Genomic DNA, 24,636 nt, shown 5'->3' with positions numbered 1-24,636 from the left:
TATGGAATAATAGGCTGGATACAAGAATTAAAAAAAGAATAACAGGAGAATTTTTTTGGAAATTCTGGAAAGAATAATAGGTAAAATTTTGAGCATAATAGGCTCAGGCCTAGATTTTGTGCTTTGCGTGAGAGGATCAAAGCAATGTTGTGTACTGTATTGTCCATACAGTACTTATTAGCTGCATAACTGTACTGTAAGAGTCATACAAAACAGTTATGCAGCTAATTGGACAAATACAGTACAGTTATGCGGAAAATTTATTAGGAATGTTACAAAAACTAAACACTGTAAATCACTAAAATCAGCCAAATTAATCCTACCAATTCATTCTACGGCTAGAAATAGACTGTATAAACACTTACTGATCGTCTGATCATGAAGCGACTCCACTAAGACAGCACGATTGATCACGTGCATGACATTGTAAATCGCTAAAACTAGCCAAATCTACTAGTTCGTTCTACCTCTAGAAATAGATTACATGAACACTTACTGATATTGTGATCACCGAAAATCGCAGTGGTTTGAGTACTAGAGAAAATCACTCCAAACCAGATGACCAGGAAGTACAATATAATACTTAAAGTACCGCCTATGTTTGTGTGTATGAAAATACAGCACTCAGGGGTGTCTCGAGGCAAATACAGCACTTGGCTTTGCCTCATGCTGTATTAGCCTCTCGTTACACCCCCTCGTGCTGTATTTTCCATACACATGTGCAGCGGTGCTTTAACTATAACATAATATCCAGTGGTTGCATTCACATTAACTTGGGTGATTGATCATTTGGTGCAGGCTGTTAGCCTATTACGGATCAGAAATGATACCTATTATGACATCCACTTTTTAAATATGTATATGACTAAACCTTTGCAATACAGTATGATGTTCTAAATGGGATAGGTGATTGGATTGGTTATAGGATCAGTTACTGATATACTTTACCTATACTTTATCAGTGATTGACTTGATATCAGCTACAAATAATATTGATATGATTGAAAATTCCTTATAAATATATCAACAAGTATAAGGAGAAATTAAGTTTGATGTTTGATTAGGGTTCATAGGAAAAAAGTAGGGAAACAAGGCTGCAGATACACTAGTGGAAATTTAATCCCTACTTCAGTCTATACCCATGACTGAATTTTGGATTAAATGTCCACTTGGGGACTGGATTGATTGCAGAGGTGCTTCTCCTACTGTTCTTTGTTTGTAACACTGTGTAATGATAGCTGAAAGCGAAGCGTGATGACCACTTCAATTTAATTGATAGCTGGAGTGTGTGTTCAGATGAAAACGTTAACTCTGGCACCATTCTTTTCTTTGATGCAGTATGTGCTGGTTCAAAACTCATTTCAAAAAAGTAAACAAACTAGTATAAGAAAAAAAACGGATCATAGAAAAAAAAGTAGGAGGTCGCCTACACCTGCAGGTATATTAATTAATCCATAATTCAGTCTAGCTATACCCGTGATTGAATTAGGGATTAAATCTTCATTAGTATATCTGCAGGTGTAGGCGACCTCCCTTGTTTCCCTACTTTGTTTCCATGATTCATAATCAAACTTAAAGTTCCTATTTTTTCTTATACTTGTAGTCAATATAGAAAAAAAATTAAAGCATGGGAATAGAGATTGCTGAATAAGTAAAGAAACAAGAGTCCAACAAACCAGCATGTTAAACACACAGATATCTCTATTTGGACTCAATGTATATGGTAGAAATTAAGGAAAAACGGTAGTTCTCCATAAATTAGGGGCAGATAAGTACTGAGAATGCTCCTGTATAAATGTGCATTTGAGTCCAAATAGAGATCTCTGTGTGTTCAATATGTTGGTTTGTTGGACTCTTGCTTCTTTACTTTTTTCAGCCATCTCTATTCCCATGTTTTAATTTTTAAAATTACTTTTACACTAGTTTGTTTACTTATTATGCATCCATTTATGGATAGCTAACATGATAATAAGATATGCTGGTGGTGCTTTATTACACAGTACTAAACATTTATATCAAGTTAGTCATCATGTACAGTATCTGTTAAGTAGTCAGCTAACATTATCAGAATTGGCAAACATTAGTTTCATTTCTATTGAATGTGCTTTGTAATACAGTAGAACCTCAGTTATCCGGACCCCACTTATCCGGATTCTCGGTTAACCAAACTATGGAAATGACTGCTCTATTAGAGTAGTGACTGTTCTATTAGGGTAGTTGAAAAAATTGATTTTTTTTTCTTTTAAGGTTATTTATACACAGCTTCAGAGATACGGACTTTTCAGACTTATGGACCACCCATGGTCCCAAGGGGTTCGGATAACTGAGGTTCCACTGTATACAGCTTTGACATATTCAACTTTAGGTAGTGTATAACATGCTGTGGTCAGCAATAGTATGGCTTCTGATTTCTCATATAGGCGTTCACACTTGTGCAGCTATGTTATCGCAATAAGTCAAGTACACAACAACATTGTTGTTCTAGTATGAACTTAATATACTGTGGTTAAATATAGGTAGTTTCCAAATGAATGTGTTAACATGAATAGATTGGATCAAGACACACGATAGTGTGTCATGTGGCTCAAGAAGCTGGCGCGCCACACCCGTGAGTATATTGACAGGAAGAACAAAAACGCAATTTTCGCACCTCCATAGCTCTGTGCTACCTTGGTGAAACAAGACGATGTTTGCTGTGGACACGCCCTCCGAATTTAGCACTCCACATTCCAAATTTGAGTGCAATCACTTCAAGCGTTCCCGAGATATACGACTTCAAAAATTGTCTTAGTTTCTTCATTTTTTTTCTTCTTATCGTTCTTCCTTTGTCGCACACTTACAAAAACTGCTATAAAATGCGAACTCCATATGCGATTGCCTTGAAATTTGGCACACAGAAGGGGGTATAAAGGCGCATCTCGGTACCAACTTTGGCTGGAATACGATAAACAGGCAAAGAGTTATGAGCGATTATTCACAAAAAATAACACCAATATGTTGTCACGCCTACAGGGTAAACCGCGTATGGGAAAAAGCTGAAAATCGGTGGGTGAATAGGTTAACTATTGAACCTCAAACCTTTTGTAGTTTGAAAGAAATTGAGCTAAAAACCAGGAAGATACAACGAAAAAAACAACAGTGTGTAACAATTACACAATCGAGATTAGCTAATAAAAAAACAACTGCTTGCCACGCCTACCAGATAAATCGCTTGGGGTATATAATGCTTTGAAAATCGCTGTATAGATGGAGTAATCATCTTAGAAAGGCTCTTCAATGTTGTAGAAGAATCAGACATAAAGCCACAGAGTTATAACACGAAATCCAACTTGGTGTAGCAAGTGCGAGATCAAGATACCCTAATAGAGCAGTCATCCTAATAGAGCAGTCACCCTGAAGAGAATTCAAGAGATCAGTTAGAAACAAGTAACCTGTAAAGAGATCAGCTACAAACAAGTCACCCTGTAGAGAGATCAGCTACAAACAATTCACCCTGTAGAGAGATCAGCTAGAAGAAGTTACCTTGTAGGGAGTTCATGCAACTAAGGAAAGAGATAGTTCAGCTAGAAGAAATCACCTTGTAGAGTTCAGCTACAAAGGAACCACCATGTAAAGAGTTCAGCTACAAACAAATCGCCCTGTAGAGAGATCAGCTAGAAGAAGTTACCTTGCAGAGAGTTCAGCTACAAAAAAACCATAATGTAGAGAGTTCAGCTGCAAACAAACCACCTGTAGAGAGTTCAGCTACAAACATCTCCCTGTAGAGAGATCAGCTAGAAGAAGTTTCCTTTTAGAGAGTTCAGCTACAAACAAATCACCCTGTAGAAAGATCAGCTAGAAGAAGTTACCTTTTAGAGAGTTCAGCTACAAAAAAACCATTCTGTAAAGAGCTCAGTTGCAAACAAATCACCTGTACAGAATTCAGCTACAAACAAATCACCCTGTAGAGAGATCAGCTAGAAAAAGTTATCTTATAGATAGTTAAGCTACAAACAAATCACCCTGTAAGATCAGCTAGAAGATGTTACCTTGTAGATAGTTCAGCTACAAACAAATCACCCTGTAGAGAGTTCAGCTAGAAGAATTTATCTTATAGATAGTTCAGCTACAAACTAATCACCCTGTACAGAGATCAGCTAGAAGAAGTCACCTTGTAGAGAGTTCAGCTACAAACAAACCACCATGTAGAGAGTTCAGCTAGAAGAAGTTAACATGTAGAGAGTTCAGCTACAAAGAAACCATTCTGTAAAGAGCTCAGCTGCAAATAAATCACCTGTACAGAATTCAGCTACAAACAAATCACCCTGTAGAAAGATCAGCTAGAAGGAGTTACCTTATAGAGAGTTCAGTTACTAAGAAACCATCATGTAGAGAATTCAGCTACAAACAAATCATCCTGTAGAAAGATCAGATAGAAGAAGTTACCTTGTATAGAGCTCAGTTACAAAGAAACCACCATGGAGAGTCCTGTAATAAATATATGTATTATATATATAATTTGTACATTTACCGATAAAATAAATATTTAAAGTACATCTGCTTCATCTTTTCTTCTTCCTGTGGTAAAGAAAAAAAGATAGGTTAAAAAAGTCTTTGGGGTATACAAATACAAAAAGAAGTGAAATCTAATCCAAAACAGCCAAGCTGTAAAAAAACAGTGCGGCCCTCAAAAAGGCTATGGTGAAAAAAGATGTGAAATCCAAGGTGGCGGCCAAGAAATGGCTGTGATGGTAGGTTAATGGTAAAAATTTTAATAATGACAATTCAGGTGAATTTTGTGCCGCTTGGTCTTGCACCTTGGATTTCACATCTTTTTTCACCATAGCCTTTTTGAGGGCCGCACTGTTTTTTTACAGCTTGGCTGTTTTGGATTAGATACTTATTAACACATATTAACACATTGGTTACCCTTGCAGAGACTAAGTCAGATCAATGGCAAAGTGAACTTACAAGAAGCAAATTTGCTTAAAGTGGGTGTTATCATTGTCATATGCATTTAAAAATAAATCATGCACATGAAGAAAGACATAGAAAGGAAAGTTATATAGTTTTTATTCCCAAAAAGTACTCATATTTTGCTCTAGCCCTGTGGGAAAAAATTAATAAGAAAAATAAGAAGATGAACAAAATGGCATTTTTAGTTATTTAAAAAAGTATTTTTATTGGTTCCTTTTGACTTCATATTTTCCAGTGGACCTATCATGAACCGCGATAGTGGGTTCATAATAGGAATCGCCCATGTTTTTTGCAAAAATCCTAATAGAACGCACACCTAAAAGCTACCTTGAAAAGCATCCTTCAACTCAAAACAACCCTCTGGTGGTTCTTTGTAATAAGTATAGGTCCACTAGTAAGTATCAAGTGAAAAGGAAACAGTATGTGTATTTCAGACAAAACTGAATTATGCCCGTTTGTTCATCATACAGTATGGTAGTATTGTATATTAGGGATCATGGAGATTTGGGTTTTCCTAGCCAAAATAAAATCACCCAAAAACCAGCTTCACAACTCCATCCTGGCACCTTGGCAGTATTGGTTAGGTATAACCAAGCCCAAAAGTGCCTTCAGTACAATCCTAAAGGCTTCCAATAAATTGTTACAAATTTATTTTTTTTAATTATTCAATGGAATTTTCTACTGCCTGCTGGCCTGCCAGCCTGCCGGCCTGCCAGCCTGCCGGCCTGCTTGCCTGATACCTTCAGGCAAGCATAACTCGATAACGGCTAAGGCTATGTTCACTGTTCGACTTCGCTTTGTCCCGAGACGTGCCTTTTGGCATACCGCAGTACGTACAATGTATGCATCATGGACATACCTTTGTCCTCCTTTGTGTTCCATTTCTTTTTGCTGACAGCCCAAGGTGTTGATTCATGGTAGCACGATGCATGGCTTCCCTACAGTACGTTTGTAAACGGGAATCGTCCATATTTTCCGTAGTGACTGGATTGATTTCAGAGACAATTCTAACACTGTTCTTCATTTGTAATGCTGTGTAACGGGCTGAAAATAGCTGAAAGCGAAGCGTAATGGCCGCTGCACTTTCGAGGCAGTACTTGATAGTTGGGGGTGTGCGAATTATCGTATTTTTGTGGTGACTGGATTGTTGCAGAGGCACTTCTTCTACTGTTTTTCATCTGTAGCGCTGTGTAACAGGCTGAACATAGCTGTAAGCGAAGCGTAATGGCCACTGCACTTTCGAAGCAGTATTTGATAGCCGGGGCGCGTGTTTAGATGAAAGCATTTCTGGCACCATCCTTTCTTTTGATGTGGTATGCGTGGGTTCACAAGTCATAATAATGTTACAAAATAAGTAAACAAACGAGTTTAAGGAAAAATTAGGAACTTTAAGTTCGATTAGGGATCATAGAAAAAAAAGTAGGGAAACAAGGGAGTCGCCTACAGCTGCAGATATACTAGTGAACATTTAATCCCTAATTACAGCTGCAGATATACTAGTGAACATTTAATCCCTACTCTTGGTCTTGGGTATAGACTGAATTAGGGATTAAATGTTCACTAGTATATCTGCAGGTGTAGGCAACCTCCCTTATTTCCCTACTTTTTTTTTCTATGATCCCTATTCGAACTTAAAATTCCTAATTTTTCCTTAAACTTGTATTATTATTATTCATAATATTATTATTGTTATTATTCTTTCACAGGCATAGCGAAGTTTACAAGGAGAATCCTGGGATAAAAAGTAGCAAGGCTTGCTGAATGGATCATTGTGCATGTCCATGACCTATTTTTGATTTCGTTTTCAGATGAAAACAGCCCAAACCGGTTTCTTCTTGTCAAAACGCCATTACACTCGAGAAGCCATACAAAATCACACTCGAAGTTAGGTTTTTTGGTGTGTGCTGCTTGTGGCTACTAGAATCTGTCTTTATTAAACTCAATATAGGCCAGGAAGCTTAATCTGGGCTGATGACTTTGTTGCAAGGTGGGTTTTTTCGCTCCGTGATTATTGTACGTGGGCGGATTATCCAGATTAAATACTCTAATAATGCGGTCACGTGTATAGCAACAATCCTTACACTGAATTTGACAGCTATTAAAAGCACCAGTAATGTAAATTGTAGCTCATATTGGGAGACTCTCAGTCTGTATGCACTTTGCAATTTGATCAGTACTGAAACGTTGACAGCATTACTATGCAGAATGCAAAATTACATTATTCACCACAGTCTTCAAAGAAATCCATAATCCATCACTGGATTAATAAAAAGTACATAAACTAGATAAATAAAAAATTGAAAATTTTAAGAGGGAGAATAGGGATCGCTGAAAAAAGCCATGAAACAAGAATGGACCGTTGGGATGGTAATGTAAACCACAAATCCCTAGTTTGACTCATTTCAAAATGACAGAGCATGTAACTAAAGATTTATGACAGAGAGTCAAAATAGGGATTTGTGGTTTACATTACCATCCCAGCGATCCCTTCTTGTTTCATGGCTTTTTTCAGTGATCCCTATTCTCCCTCTTAAAATTTTTTATTCATCTAGTACTTCTTACAAATTACCTTGTAAGACTTCTTTGTGGTTGGGGGAGCTTCCTAAGGTGGTGTTTAGGTGTGTGTTCTATTGGGATTTTGGCAAAAGAAAACATAGACGATCTCTATTATGAACCACTACCATGGTTCATGATACCACATCTTATAGTTTACAATAGAATAGTAAACATATCAACCTATGTACCTAGCTTATCTTACTGTCAAAATCATATGGATTTAATTGCAGTGTATGACGTATATGTTTACTTTTATTTTTTACTTGTATTTTTCATCCTTCACCTGCTTACCTGGCTTGCATACTCTAACTATTACAATAATGTGTATCTCCTGCATGTTGTGTATGCATATATGCGGACATTTGTGTGCATTCTCCATCGCCATAAATCGCCTTTTTAATTGACTTTGCATTACCTAGTGACAGTAGGCTTACTTCAAAGGTCAATGAAACTATGAAAGATATACAGATTTGGAAGATAGAAGTGTAGAGGATGTGGAATGTGCATGCTGTAATTATGCTACTTGTGATAGGTTGTAATGGATCTGTTTCCAAATGCCTATTCAAACATCTTAAGACTCTTAATCAAGACACACGATAGTGTGTTGTGCGGCCCAAAAAGCCAGCACTCTACACCATGAGTATATTGGCAGGAATAAAGAAAACATGATTTGCACACATGTAGCTCCGTGATCCCTTATTAGATTGGAATCAAATTTGCTGCAGAAGTGTTCCCAGGTAGAGGAGTCCACATACCAAATTTGAAGAAAATTTCCCTAGCCATCCGTGATGTGAGAGGCCAGAGTTCATTTTAATTTCTTCGTTTTTTTTCTACTTAATTTCAACCACTTTGCGAACTCCACCATAAAACACTCTACTCAGGGACACACTTAAAGGGCTCATTAAAGCAAATCTTATTTCCAAGTTTGGTACTAAGCAGTCACAGAGTTATGACCGACTGTTCGCGTAAAATAAGATTGAACTTCTGTCATGCCCACAGGGTAAATCCCTTAGAGGAATGAGTTGAAAATTTCTATGTAGATGGAGTGACCATCATGGGAGTGCCTTTTTATGGAACTGAGTTAAAGACCATGGATATATGACACAAAACCTAACCTGTGTCACAATTATGTGATCAAGGTTTGTGAATGAAAACTATTAGTTTTCATGCCTACCAGGTAAACTGCTTAGACGAAAAGTGAGCTGAAAACCAGTAAGTAGATGAAAAATCATCATAGAAAGTTCTTGGAGTAATATAGAAGAATTGGAGTAAAAACCACTGAGTTGTAATGCAAAATCCAACTACATGTAGTAAATGTGTGATCAAGATACTCTAATAGTACAGTCACCCTATTAGAGCATTTGGTAGTTATAATTACTTACATAATTTAAATAGCTAGTTCATTGTGTTTTGGTTTTCATTCATTTGATGCTGTTACTGTTGTTGAAGAAAAAAGCATAGGAAAAGAATAGCTACCAGCAAAATACACTGTAGATAAACCGGATGCTGCCTGCATAGAGAGTTCAACTACATATAAGTAACCCAGTGGAGAGTTCAGCTATTCCCAACACCTTCTCAACTGGACAAATCTTCTTCTTCAACAGATCCATTATGATCATTCGTGAACAACACCCCCACCCTTCAGATAGACTGCTACAAACAAGTTATGTGGTGAGGCAAACAAGTCACCCAGTAGTAGAGAGTAGGGCTGAGTGATGCTGCCATTTTTGTATCACGATCAATACTAAAGTCACTATTCATGATACTGAATAGTTCACAATACTTACAAAATAATATGTCAATTATAGCTGGTACTACATAGTGTATTGTTCAGGATTCCTGCAGGAAGCCCTTATAGGTGAAAGCAAACTAATCGCTATCATTCTTATTTCCAGTAACAACAGTAATGGGTAGTTGGAAAAGGCGGATATGGTGGGACATGGACGCAGACGCGGACATGGACGCAGACGCGGACATGGACATGGATATTTTTAAAATACACTTTTACATTTACAAAACAGTTATATTTCATACCTAATGTTGTTTTTACAGCAGCATTCGCTTCCAGACCCAGGCGTCGATCTTATCATAATGTTTATCCCTTTATAAGGGCATGTGCGAAGGATAGACTAGTACTCTAAAGACCTATAGTTGTACACATGCTCTAGAAATCTAATTCAGTGTCATAGAGATTAAGCTGGCATGTCCCAACCTAATATCATAGGCCAGGTCCTTGAAACCCTCAACACTTGGTACAACCGCCTGCACCTTATACTAAAAGGCGTAAGGTTGTGGATTTGGCCTGCTAAGCTAAGTTACATGAGGCATACAAGCTAATCTCTGCAATTATATAACTCTGTATTAGACTTTAGAGCATGTGTACAACACTATATGGTCTTCGACACTCTGTGGAATACTGGTATAGTCCTTCGTACGTGTGCTTATAAATGGAAAAGCGCTATGACAAGATCGATGCCCGGGTCTGGAAGCGAAGACTGCTGTAAAAACAACGTTAGGTATGAAAAATGACTATTATATAAATGTAGAAGTGCTTTTTGAAAATGTCCGTGGCCACGTTTGTTTTCACGTCCGATCATATCCGTCTTTTCCAACTTCCGTAAAACAGTAACAGTTATTGTAACACATGCTTTGAGGTTATGTTATGGTATTCACACCTCTCTGCAGGGATAACCAAGTTATAACTTACAAGGATTCTTAGCCAAGTACTGCATAACAAATGGCTTTTTCAATGACAGTAATGTACAGGCATGGTATCACGATAGTTTATAACAAAATATCTCAATATTGATACTTTCAATATATATATATATTGCGATATATCACAAAAATTATATATCGCTCAGCCTTACTAGAGAGTTGAGCTACAAACTAATCACCCTTTGGAGAGTTTAGCTACAAACAGTCACCCTATAAAAAGGTCGACTATATCATACAGTATGATAGTACTTTATAGTAGGGACCACAAAGGTATGGACATGACCCATAAAAAAATCACCCCAAAACCAGCCTCAATTTCCCTGACGACAATGAGGCAGTATTGGTTAGGTAACGCTAAGCCCAAACAAACCTTCAGATTGATCCAAAATGCTTTCAACAAGTTGTTTATTTAATGGAATTTTCTATTGACTGACTGACTGACTGAGTAACCGACTGACTGATACCTTCAGACAAGCTTAACTCGATAACGGCTAAGACTACGGGCTTGATTTTTCACTGTTTGATGTTGCTTTGGCTTGAGAGGTGCATTTTGGCATACCGCAGTACGTACAATACATTCTTCGTGGACTTACCAGTGTCCTACTTTGTGTCCCATTCATATTTGCTGACAGCGAAAAGTGTCAATTTGGTAGTAGTACATGATGGCTTCCCTTCATAACAGAAATCGTCCGTATTTTTCATAGTGGCTATTTTGATTGCAAATGTGCTTTTCAAACACTTCTTGATTCATACTGCCATGTAACGGATTGAACATAGCTGACAACGAAGTGTAATGGATACTTCACTTTTCAGGTGATAATTGATAGCTGTGTCGCGTGGTGCCATTTCTTTCTTCGAACAGGCCTTGATTCATAATGTTGTGTAACGGGTTGAACATTGCTGACAACGAAGCATAATGAATACTTCACTTTTCAGGAAATAATTATACAGCTGTTTTGAGCAGCACCATTTCTTTCTTTTGATGTGGTATGCGTGGGTTCACCAGTCATAGTAATTATTTACAAAGAAAGTTAACAAATAAGTACACAAAAAATTTTGGAATTTGAAACTAGAATAGGGACTGCACATCGATAAAAAGTACTGAACAAACTGGAGTAGTGCACAATATTAAATCACAGTAAAACAATAAGAAGTGCTTATCTCTACTGTGCTCAAGATACAATAATGGAAATGCACAGTAGGGATATGACACTTCTTATTGTTTTACTGTGATCATGGACTACTCCAGCTTGTTTCAGTACTTTTTTCGATGAGCTATGATCCCTACTCTAGTTGAAAATTCCAGATTATTTTGTTTACTTTTATATTATAGCCAGTAGAGCATTCAGCTACTAACAAGTCAACCTGTAGTGAGTTCACCCCAAGTCACCCTGTAGAGAGCTCAGCTACAAACAAGTCACTCAGTAGAGAGTTTGGCTACAAAAAAGTTACACTGTAGAGAATTCATCTGCGAAAAAGTCACTCTGTAGAGAGTTCAGCTACAAACCAGTCATCCTGTGGAAAGTTCAGCTACAAGCAAGTCACCCAGTAGATAATTCATCTACATACAAGTTACCTGTAGAGAGTTCAGCTACAAAGAAGTCAACCAGTAGAGAGTTTAGGTGCAAAAAGTCACACTGTAGAAAGTTCAGCTACAAACAAATCATCCTGTGGAGAGTTCAGCTGCAAACAAATCACCTTGGAGAGAGTTCAGCTACAAACAACCCTCTACAAGGTGATTTGTTTGTAGCTGAACTCTCCACAGGATGATTTGTTTGTAGCTGAACTCTCTACTGGGTAATTTGTTTGTAGTTGAACTCTCTACTAGATAATTTGTTTGTAGCTGAACTCTCTGTATGTGTGTGTGGATAGTTCAGCTACAAACAAATCACCACTCAGTAGAGAGTTTAGCTACAATTAGTCACTCAGTAAAAAATTCATCTACAAACAAGTCATCTTGTAAAGAGTTCAGATACAAAAAAGTCACCTTGTAGAGAGTTCAACTCTAACAAATCATCCTGTAGAAAGTTCACTTACAAGCAAATCACCCAGTAGAAAATTTAGCTACAAACAAGCCACTTGTAGAGAGTTCAGCTATGAACAAGGTACCCAGTAGAATTAATTCACAAACAAATTCACCTGAGTTGTCATTATGAAAATTTTTGCAATTTACCTACCATCACAACCATTTCTTTGTGCCAACTTGGATTTCGCATCTTTATTCACCATGGCTTTTAAGGGGCCGCACCCTTTTTTACAGCTTGGCTGTTTTGGATTTAAAAATTGCAGAATTTCCATATTTTAAGAAGATACATCACTGAACACATCTGAAACTATGGCATAGATTCAGAACAATTAATTTTGTTATACATGATGTGTCTTACAATAATAATGGTTGCTTTACTTAGTGCTAACACTAGTATGTGCTCTGTGATAAAACCAGATCATATGGTATTAAATTTGATACCTTCATTATCAACTACATTACCAGTTAGTACAATTACATAATAATATTATGTAATTAACTACATTATGTTATCAATGTTATCAACTACAATATATCTCATTTTCTACCTTATTTGAAAATAATTGAATGTTACGTACACTTTGTTTTAATTGAATCTTTAAACAAAAACATTATCATGCTGTATATAAATGCTGTAGGTGATATTGGGATTCAGTGGAAATGTGCTATGGTATTTTAATGGTGATATTACCAACGCTCATGATGACCAAGAGCTGTTTAAAGGAGTCTGTGTTGTTGTATCCTGTTTGGCTATTTTCTCTAGATTAATTTTGAATTCTTCACAGGTAAGAATTAAATAGTAGTTAGACACTATAGTATTTATGGAGTAACTGCATATTTTATTTGATTGTATGAACATTCGTCAACATTCATCAAGCCTTAGTCTTTCATATTCATCAAGTCTTTCATCAAGTCTTATACATATGGTAATAATAGTTCAGTGGTATGCAGTGAAAATTCCAGAGGGGAAAAATTCCTGCCTTCCCTCCAAAAAGATCCCTTGAAATAAAAAGTACAAATATTACAAGATTGGAATACCATACCCTAATGGAACAATAAGTGCATGCAGTATTGTAGAACATTATAAAGAGGCTACTGCTGACTGTTGGTGGAAGGATGACCAAAGAGCCCGTTGGTTCTCATGGTTCTTCAGTGGTCCCTCAGTGGTCCACCTGGCAGCGATCTTTGAAGGACACTGATAAGTGCATGGTAGCCTACTTATATTCTTAAACTTCCATCCTTCTTGTGCATTGGAACTAAACCAGACTGTTTGAGGGTTCAATGCACTTAGTCTGCAGTAGCTTCCTCACCTCAGCTCTTCATCTAGCGCAGCTCTTAGAGAATACAGTAATCTTCTAAGGGGCCAACGTACAAGGTAGACATTATAGTCGGAGGTGTAGTTATTGGACCATGGAGCCCAAATAACATTGGCAAGGAAGGAGTTACTGCCAATGATTCAAGAGACACAAGAGTGGTCCAAGGAGCAATGTTATGCTCATAATCTCCCTCTTGATGTGCAGCCCACTGGAGCAAGCGGTACTGCATTGGGAGCTATATCTCTAGTGTCACTGCCAATTGAAGTAGAGGAGACAGGAACAAGTGAGCTAATTCCTTGCTATGTGCTCAGCTGTAGTAAGCCAATATGGCAGGGAGAGGTGAGAAACTGTGGTGTTATCTTCAGCACGAATGCCTTAACCAGTTTGGGATTCACTGTAACATACATAGATGGTGCAGTAGTGTCACCAGAGGAAAGAAAGGTTGATAATGAGGCTAATCAGGAGTCAGTGTTTTGTGTTACTTTACAACAATCATCACGTCTTGGTCCATATCAAACACGAATCACAGAAGTTAATTTGTCTGATGATGTCACTGCAAATACAATACAGATTGATGTGTTTCACTCGTAGATGGATGTGGTGCTGTCCAGTATGCAAACAGTACAGGCCCTAATAATTCATCCGAGTCCTTGCCTCCTAGAACTCACTAAACACCTTTCAGCAGAAAGGCAACTTGGCAGAGATGTGTCCTTTGCCCAGAAAATCTAGTAAAAGCCCCCTGTAGATCCATGGTTTCGTGGTGTGTTTATCATGGATGTTTCAGCTGACAATTGTCGAGTGAGTTCATAGGAGGCAAGAACTGGGATGAATTTCCTGTTTGCATACTGGACAGCACCACATTTATCTGCAGGTGAAACACCCTTCTCATTGTTAAATGGTCAAGATCCGAGGGTGCCCATTAGTATGGATTTCTACACACTAATTAACTGTATCAATGCCAGCTGTATAGAATCACAGCATGCTAAAGAGCTATTTATAAAGGACTTAAACAGGCTAGACAGCTTGCACAGAAGTGCATTGTTAAGGCTCAACAGAACCAGAAGCATCACTATGATAGGACTAGTATGGAATCTCCAAAAGTGTGTGCAGATCTAGTAATGATAAAGGTTGAACTCAAGTTCTGTTTGGACCAGACTTACAAAGGGCCTTATCGAATGTTGAATGTCACCTCTACTAATGCTGTCATACTGCAGGTTAAAGACTCTTATACTGAAAAACTGAATGTCTCCTTACAGAGGTTGTCTAAGTGTGACGGTTGTAGCATTAGTGTATGCGTGTATGTAATATTAGAGTGCATGTGTGTAGTTGTATTCTATCTAATTAGCGCACATCTGATCGTAGTATTATTATTGATTAACATGCTGATTGGTGTGGGGCAGTGTGCACTCGGCATATTCGAGCAGTGCACACCCCCATGGTGCAATCACCACTTACCATGTATTTAGTATGTGTGCATACAAAATAGACACGACTATAATTATAATGTTTTCCTAGCTATACACACCACCCTTCCACCGCACCTAGCTCTATTGCCTACTTTTTCCTAGTTCTAACCACAATAACATTTTTCACAAAGCAATAAAGTGTACGCAACAACACCAAACAAACAAACACTCATGCAAACATCTACCACATAACATTGCACCATTGCCATAAATATACATAACAGCACAAAACACAAATAACATTCATACAGATATCTATACACAAGTACTTTGGGGAAAGGGCAACTGAGGAAATTGTTGGAGTAGGGTGTAATAACTTTTGCACAAGCCACACAGACAAGCATTGTGGATATGGCATAACTGGATTTACAGTTGACCACGAAGCAAATATGCGTTCCAATTAGTACAAGATTGCAGCAACGTATCATATATGCATAGCAACACAACGTGATAGCAGCAACCAATGAATGATCATATAAGTTAAATTTAGCATAATTGGTTTGGCCATGCACAGATAATTAGCACTTCATTCACCCAATTTCTCCCCAAACTTTCTCAGTTCCCTAGCACCCTGTTATAGCAGCACTATACCATATTAGTTGGTAATGCACACACATAAAGGGAAACAATACATATATCCAATGGGCAAATACCTATAAAACGCGCATGGTGAAAATTATGCACATTGGGAATATGTAACAGTCATAAGTAATGATGCTTGTTGCAGCAGAATGTGATTTATGTGAAATGAAATGATATGTAGTTCTTAGTTCAAACACATATTGTACCAAAAAGGGTATTGCGAAGGCCACAAATAACAAAAGCGAATCGGCAACACAAAGAGCAGAATGTCAAGTCATCCTTCTAGCCCAGAAACATGGTTGCTGACCACACGCATGCAGTATATAGGTAGCTGGAAATTATATATTTATATGAGGGAATAAACTGCAGTAAATGTATCGCTATTGCAACAATTGACAAAATACAACGGGATTACGTTGCCTGGTAGGATGTAGCAAAACACAAGCAAACAGCTGGAGATCCTTGCAAGCAGGATCAAATATTGATGTCCTAATGATGTAATTCGTAGCCTTGTATGTATGGAAGTGAACAGATCATACTCATATTGCTAAAAACAGAACATCACACATGCCAATGCAAATGCAGCAACATGCATGCCAACACAGCACGACAGCACACGTGCAACAATACGCATGCAATGACACACCTGCAGCAACATGCATGCAATAACACACCTGCAATGTCATGCATGTAATGATACGTTTGCAATAACAGTACTGGAAGAAGTTATAGGAACGAACACGCAGCATAGCTCCCAAAAAATTACTGATGAGCGAAATCTGCGAGTATTGAGTTGGTGTATTATGCTCATAGATATTCGGAGAAGAGGTATAAGTGAATCACATATGCAAAGATAGTGTAAATCAGTTGTGTGTTTAGTGAAAATGGGAAAATTCAACACGGATAATCCAAAGCACATGTAATTGACTTGCGTAACCATATTGTGAAGTCCACATAGTGATGCAAGTGTGTGTATGTACAATTAACAAATATTTACTGTGTATGTGCAATTAATAACTGTTTTCCCAATGCAATAGTACTACACTTCCTAAACATAAATCAAGTAAACCATGCCTCGTGAATGCATGGTTTATCTGCATTAGAAGGAGGAATAACAATGCTCTTGCAAACACCTTTCATACATTATTGAGGATAAATGACTGAGAGATATTCATTCGTTTACCATAATGTAATTCAACTGTTCCATCAAAAGCATCCCGATCTCTTAAGGTTGATAGATATCAGAGAATGAGTGTAGTGAGACACCAATGCTAGCAGGAATGACAGGGAGCCTAAAAGAATATCCTGATGGTCCATAAGTATCTCTTAGGACAGCTGGTATAGAGTATAATCAGCTTTCGTCAGTCACAGGGGCAGACAGGCAGGCTGATGTACCTGTTAGCACTCATGGCAGAGAGACAACAGGTTTTCCGATTGTAATTGCATGTTGAAATATTTTATAATACTTAAGACTAGTAAATGATGTCCTGTGATCACGCAGGCTGTATGCTGAAATGTATGAAGAATGTGTGAAGAAAGTGTGCTATGATGTACAAAAGTTGGGAACTGAGGGCATTGGATGGCATAGTGGTTGCACATAAAGGAAGTTGAATGCACAAGCTATCAAGTTTTTGTATCCTGTAAAACACCAAATACTTGCTATCACAGATAAAGCTAAACATGTAATAACAATGGTAATAACATATGTATAAGCAAAGAGGCAAGCAGCAACCATAATAGCTTGTGATTATAACATTCATGCAATATCACACATGCAATAACACGATGCAAGTATCACATATGCAAATAACACGCATGCAAATAACACGCATGCAATATCACGCATGCAAATAACATGCATGCAATAACACCCATGCAAATGACACGCATGCAATAACATGCATGCAAATAACACGCATGCAAATGACACGCATGCAAATAACACGCATACAAATGACACCCATGCAATTACACGCATGCAAATGACACGCATGCAATAACATGCATGCAAATAACACGCATCCAAATAACGCGCATGCAAATATCACGCATGCAATAACACGCATGCAAATAACACGCATGCAATAACACGCATGCAAATAACACTCATGCAAATATCATGCTGAATAAGCCATAAAGCAAATATAAGCTGCCTAGCTTGTGGTATTTATTGAAGCCACTGTTTAGTATTGAAGTGCCCAATAACACCATCCCTAACCCTCAGTAACCAACCCTACAATGAGGTAGCAACAGTCCATGCATTAGTGTTGGTCAGTCACAACATTGGTCACAAAACTGTGAGATTACAGAAATGAGATATCAACAAAAAATGTGCTTGTGGACTGATATAAGTGCTTGCCTACCATGTGGAAAGTTAAGAAAAGTGCAGACCATGATGAACATAGCCGTATGCCTGGCTGTAGATAAGCCTGGCTGTAGGCTTGTGGAAGATAACCATAGTCTATATCTTGAAATTTACTATGAATGGTATGCTGAACTGCACATCTACAACCAGTGTAGATAAATACCAATATGTACAATCGTATGCATATGGGAGGCTTTTGCTTGTTAAACAGTAAATTATATGCGTGGGCGGCCGACAAACAGCCTTATTTTTCGAGCAGAGGTAAGACAACTCTGCACTATGCTACAATAAAGCTAAATTTGCTGACCAGTGTAGATAAATACCAATTGTATGCATATTAGAGGCTTTTGCTTGTTAAATGCTAATTATATGCGTGGGCGGCTGACGGATGGCTTTGTTTTTTGAGCGGAGGTAAGACAACTGTGCACTATGCTACAATAATGCTAAATTGCTGAAAACACTGAAAACGCTTAGTCACAACAATATGTTGTGTCAAACTAGACGCCAGCTCGTTTTCGATTACTGATGATAGTTTAACACTTTGTAACTGCAACAGCACGTGGTTTTATAATGGAATGGACTCACCAGGAATCATCAACGGTAACCATCACCTAACTGAGAAAATCCTATTCAACATTCACGGAATCGGTAGAAGGCTCTGCCTGCTCATCTTTCACTCAGCCGAGCATCCACAATGTCCGTTTGATCCAGGTTTATCACCATGCCGCCTCCGCTAGACTTCACCAACTCTGCTCTAAATCGATCCTGAGTAGTAGCGACTCTCCAGTGACACCAAGGACAAAAGTTTTTCTGTCCGCGAACATGCCATGTACTATGGCATGATCTCGTGATCTCAAACCTGTCAAACCAGTTTATTACAATGAATCATTATGACGTCATTACGTTTCATGTATCCTACAAGATTGGTTCAACTTTTACCTGAAACAAAAGTGTTGATTTCAGTTTGTGGTGTTAGCACTGCTAATATACAATGCCTCTCTAATGGACCTTACAGTCAACTCAAGGATTCTGTGTTGCTGAATTTAATTACTTTACTCGAAAGGCTAGTTTATCACTAAAGGATGCTGGCTTCATTTACTATGGTATAGTATGTAGCTTTGCACTGTATCCATTCTACGCCCACACCAAGGCATGTTAACTTCAATTTATTGCATTGCAATAAAATACATATTGTATTAATCACTGTCAATTGTCAGTCCTCGTTGGCCAGTTAACATTATATGGTGTCAGAACAGGAACTAGTGCTGAACAAAGTGAACTGGAAAGAAAAACGGAGAGTAGAAAATGGTGACTTCATTTCAAATCTCCACCCTTGAGAGTTTTAGCTTCACAAACCCAGAAGAATGGCCAAAGTGGATACAAAGGTTTGAAGGATATTGCCTAGTTAGCGACCTAAGTGATAAAATGACAGAAGTTCAAGTGAATGCACTGGTTTATCACGTGGGGGACCTAGCAGACGACATACTAACTTCCTTCAGACCATCAGACAGCGATAAAAGGAAGTATGACATGGTAAAAGGGAAATTTGAGAAAAACTTCATTAAATGTTGGAATAACATTTACGAATGAGCTAAATTCAACCAAAGGAGGAGAATTTGTCGATGGCTTCGTTGTGTCACTGTATGACCTTGTTGAACACTGCGGATACGGGGGCTTGCGAGAGGAAATGATACAAGATCATATCATAGTTGGGTTACAAGATGCTAGACTCGCTGAGAAATGCAGTTAGACCCAGACCTCACCTTGAAAAAAACAATCACAACAGTTTAGCAGTCAAAAAGCACCAAGCGACAGCAAGAATATTATAATAGAAACCAAGAGCACTGAACGGTGTATTAGCCCATGATTAATGATTGCATAAAGTAACACATATATTTCAGTAATTGTTCATTTATGCAAAATGGTAATTTTAAATGCGTACGTGGAAACGTACGTAGCAATCCTACAAAGACAAGAATCTGTGCTCATTACTCGTGTGCCTCAGAACAACACCTGCACCAGATGTGGGAAGTCACCCTCCCACCCTCGACAGTACTGCCCTGCAAAAGAAGCAACTTGACATAAGTGCAAAAAGAAAGGACATTATCAAATGCTTTGTAAGTAGAGGAGAAAGATAGACAATGTAGTCAGTGATGCACATGAAGAAGAGTCAGTAGACAGATTTCTTGGAGCAGTTAATTTCTCAGAAAGCAAAGCTTGGACAATGAACCTGTATCTTAATGACATATAGCTAGAATTCAAAATTGATACTGGTGCAGAAGTGACAGTGATTCCAGAGTTAGTAGCCACCCCATTTCAGTCACTTTTATGAACATTTTCACAAGGAATTCAAGGACCAGGGAAACCTCTTTACAAGTTTGTGGACAGTTTACAGAAACACTGCGAAAAGACACTTGTGCTGTGAAAGAAGAGATCTATGTTGTGAAAAACCTTCACACACCATTACTGGGACTGTCAGTAATTACCAACCTTAACCTTGTTGCCAAAGTTGGTGATGTTAAGTTAGACAGGGTTTCAAACTTTCCGGAATTTTTTACTGATTTGGGAAAGCTGCAGGGGGAGTATGACATCAAATTATCAGACAGTGTAACACCCTTCCCCTAGATGCATTCCACTACCACAGATGGCACAGGTTAAAGACAAGCTTGACAAAATGGAACGAGAAAATATCATCTCCAGAGTAGAAGGCCCTAATAACTGTTGAGCTGGGATTGTTGTTGTACCTAAGCCAAACAACAAGGTACGTATTTGTGTAGATCTCACACAATCGAACAAATGTGTCAAACGAGAGAGACATATTCTCCAGTGTGTGGATCACACACTGGCCCAGTTAAGCCATGCTAAACTTTTCAGCAAAATTGTTGCAAACTCAGGGTACTGACAAGTTGAGCTTTCAAAGCAATCATCTTGGGTGATAACATTTATAACACCCTTTGGCAGGTTTTGTTTTAATCGTTTACCTTTCGGTATTTCATCTGCCCTCAAGTTGTTTCAGAAACATATGAGCATTACTCTAGAAGGCTTAGAAAGGGTTATCTGCTTAATGGATGACATTTTAGTTCACAGAACTAGTCAAGAAGAGCACGACAACTGGTTACTGGCCACATTAGAACAGCTTCAAAAATGCCATGATACTTTGAACCGTGAGAAGTGATAGTTTTCAAAAACTTCAATCGAATTCTTAGGCCATGTTATAGACCATGAGGGAATAATACCAGACCCAGAAAAGGTCCAGGAAATTTGTGAGACAAGTGAACCTAAATCCTTTAGTGACTTGAGACGATTTTTGGGAACGTGCAACCAAATAAGCAAATTTTCACCTGAACTGGCAGATGCTACAAAGCCTTTGTGAGATTTACTTCACAGTAAGAACCAGTGGGTTTGGGATCAGCCCCAACAGAGTGCTTTTTATAGCACCAAGAGTATTCTTAGCTCTACTCCAGTTTAGTACTTGTATGATTTTTCATTGCCTACTAAGGTATCAGCCAACGCCTCATCGTATGGGCTCGGTACATCACTCCTCCAGAAACAGACCAATGATCAGTGGAAACCAGTGGCTTATACAGCTCTCGAGTGATGACCAGCACAGAACAGAGGTACACTCAAATAGAACGCTAAGCTCTTGCTGTGACTTGGGCATGCGAGCAGTTCACCAACTACCTTGGAATGACTTGAAATTGAAACAGACCATAAAGCACTTGTGTCACTACTTGGCAAAAGCCCAGTAACAAACTACTTCTGTGAATTCAGTGATTCAGAATGCGACTTATGAAATATCAGTACAGTATTTCACTTGTTCCTGGCACAGAATTTCATACAGAAGTTGATGCTTATGTCAATACAGTGATGAACACTTTGCCAGCTACTGATAAGATGTTAGACAAGATCAGAAATGAACAGAATCATGACCGCAGTTGTGTACAACCTGCAAAACACTGCCAAGATGGTTGGCCAGACCAAACCAACTCAACAATTATTTGAAGCCTTTTCACTCAGTTTCTACAGAATTTTCCTTACAAGACAGTCTACTGATGCAAAATAGTCGAATTGTGATACCAAAATCTCTACAGCTTGATATACTACAGAAGTTACACAGTAGACACCAAGGCGTTACCAAATGTCATGAACGAGCAAGACGCTCAGTTTGGTGGCCAGGAATCAGCAGAAGTTTAGAAGTGGAAGTGAAGAGATGTACTGCATGCCATACAAGGCTTAAGTGCAGTTTTCAGAACCATTAATTCCTACTCAATTTCCACAACTTCCATGGCAGCGGGTTGGAACTGATTTGTTTCAGTACAATACTTCAAAGTAAGTATTGGTAGTTGACTATTTTTTCACATTACATTGAGATTGCTAAACTTAGCAGCACTGATGCCAGTAGTGTTGTTAACCCTTTAAAATCAATATTTGCTAGACATGGAATTTCACAAGTTATTATCTCAGATAATGACCCACAACATTCTGCAGTGGTTTTCTCCAAGTTTGCTACAGATTAGTTTTGTACACATGACAAGCAGTCCCAAGTACACCCAAGCAAATGGAGAGGCTGAAAGAACCGTCAGAACAATCAAGGTCTTATTGAAGAAGTGCAGTGATAAAGCTGAAGACCCTTACCTTGCTTTAATGGCTTATTGAGCTACTCCAATAGCATGTGGATATAGTCCTGCAGAACTTCTAATGGGTCGTTCCATAAGAACAAATGTACCAATGTCTTTAAAAATGATAAAGCCTACAGTACCAGACTTTGCAATACTGAGAAAGAGAGAGCAGAAGGCTAATGACAAACAAAAGAATAACTTTGACCGTAGGCATAAGGCTCATTCCTTAACATCTCTCAACCATGGTGACAGACTATGGTTACCTAGTAAACAGATGTCTGCTACTGTACAGGCTGATGTAGGAGTGAGATCCTATGAACTCACCGGTATTGTTATAAGAAGGAGATCGTTATAAGAAGGAGTAGGTGTCAGTTAGAAAATTACCGAATTCTGAAAAACAGTCCAATGACATTGTAAACTCTTCAGTGACAGTTGACATGACACCTCATAGCACAGAGCCGTTGCCAGTTACTACATCCTCTGGCAGAGTTGTCAAGCCTCCTCAAATGTTTCAAGACGAACTCTAAACACTGTTTTGTAACCCATAAGTGGGGTGTAATATTAGTATATGCATGTATGTAATATTAGAGTGCACATGTGTAGTTGTATTCTATCTAATTGGCACACATGTGATTGTAGTTTTATTATTATTGAATCGTATTAATTACTGTCAATTGTCAGTCCTCCTTGGTCACTTAACATTATAATGGTCAGATGTCATGAGTGACACTATGGAAGGGTCATTGTAGAGCCAGGAGGAGGAAACAAATCAGGAAGAAATCTTAATCAAATTCTACTAATCAGTCATTAGCGAGTGATGAACAGCAACAAACTGCTAATGTCACAGTCACCAGAAGAGGACAAATAGTCCACCCACTAGCACGATACAACCAAGTGGCTTTTCCCATGAATCATCCAGAAAAGAAGAGGGAAGTTGTGGAGTCTGGACATCCGCATTTTAGAGTTTACGAGAGCAAGGATCACATGTGAGAAGACTCCTGATAGTGGCAGCTTAGACAGTGACAGTTTTGTTTTAAATAGATTACAGTATTTTAATTTATTGCCAAGTCACTGATTAATAAGTTACAACTAGGTATTACTCACAGCTGGGTGGTGTGAGTCAGGGAGCACCTTCCATCAAACGGAATTTTCTACTAACTGACTGACTGACTGACTGACTGAGTAACTGGCTGACTGATGCCTTCAGACAAGTGTAACTCGATAATGGCTAAAGTTACGGGCTTAATTGTTTCACTGTTCGATGCTGCTTCAGCCAGACACGTGCCTTTTGGCATACCACAGTACGTACAATGCATTCTTTATGGATTTACCAGTGTCCTCCTTTGTGTCCCATTCATCTTTGCTGACAGGCAAAAGGTGTCAATTTGGCAGTAGCATGTGATAGCTTTCCTTTGTAATGGCATAATTTTCATAGTGGCTACTTTGATTGCAGAGGTTATTTTCGAACAGTTCTTGATTTGTAATGCTGTGTAATGGGTTGAACATGGCTGACAATGAAACGTAATGGACACTTCACTTTTCAGATGATAATTGATAGCTGGGGCACACAGTGACATTTCTTTCTTTTGATGCGGTATGCATGGGTATAATTTTATTTTACAAAAAAAGTTAACAAGCAAGTATGCAAAAGAATTTGCAGTTTTCAACTAGAGTAGGGACTACAACACATTGATAAAAGGTACTGAAACAAGCTGGAGTAGTCCATGATATTAAATTACAGTAAAACAATAAGAAGTGTTATATCCCTACTGTGTATATGAGCACAATAGGGATATTAACACATCTTATTGTTTCACTGTGATTTAATATCATGCACTACTCCAGCATGTTTCAGTACTTTTTATCGATGTACTATGGTCCCTATTCTAGTTCAAAATTTCAAATTTTTTGTATACTTGTGGAATAGTCTTACTCCATTTACAGTGTTAAACACTAACAGGCGTCCAGACATAGAATTTAAAAAAAAGCTGTACTTTAGTCTGTCTGCCTCACTGCCTGACCACAGTCACAA

The 24,636-nt window shown here is 38.2% G+C and overlaps 1 protein-coding gene across 1 annotated transcript in view; it reads left to right on the top strand.

The window, feature by feature from the left end:
* LOC136250696 (uncharacterized) overlaps nt 1-24,636 on the top strand; it is a 178,047-nt gene that overhangs the window by 98,261 nt on the left and 55,150 nt on the right. Inside the window, exon 23 of the mRNA XM_066042925.1 lies at nt 12,895-13,041. Coding sequence (XP_065898997.1) covers nt 12,895-13,041 — 147 coding nt within the window. The remainder of the gene's footprint in view (nt 1-12,894; nt 13,042-24,636) is intronic.

This window comes from Dysidea avara, chromosome 3, assembly GCF_963678975.1.
Source record: "Dysidea avara chromosome 3, odDysAvar1.4, whole genome shotgun sequence".
Classification (NCBI taxonomy): Eukaryota; Metazoa; Porifera; class Demospongiae; order Dictyoceratida; family Dysideidae; genus Dysidea; species Dysidea avara.
This window is presented reverse-complemented; position numbering and strand designations above follow the sequence as displayed.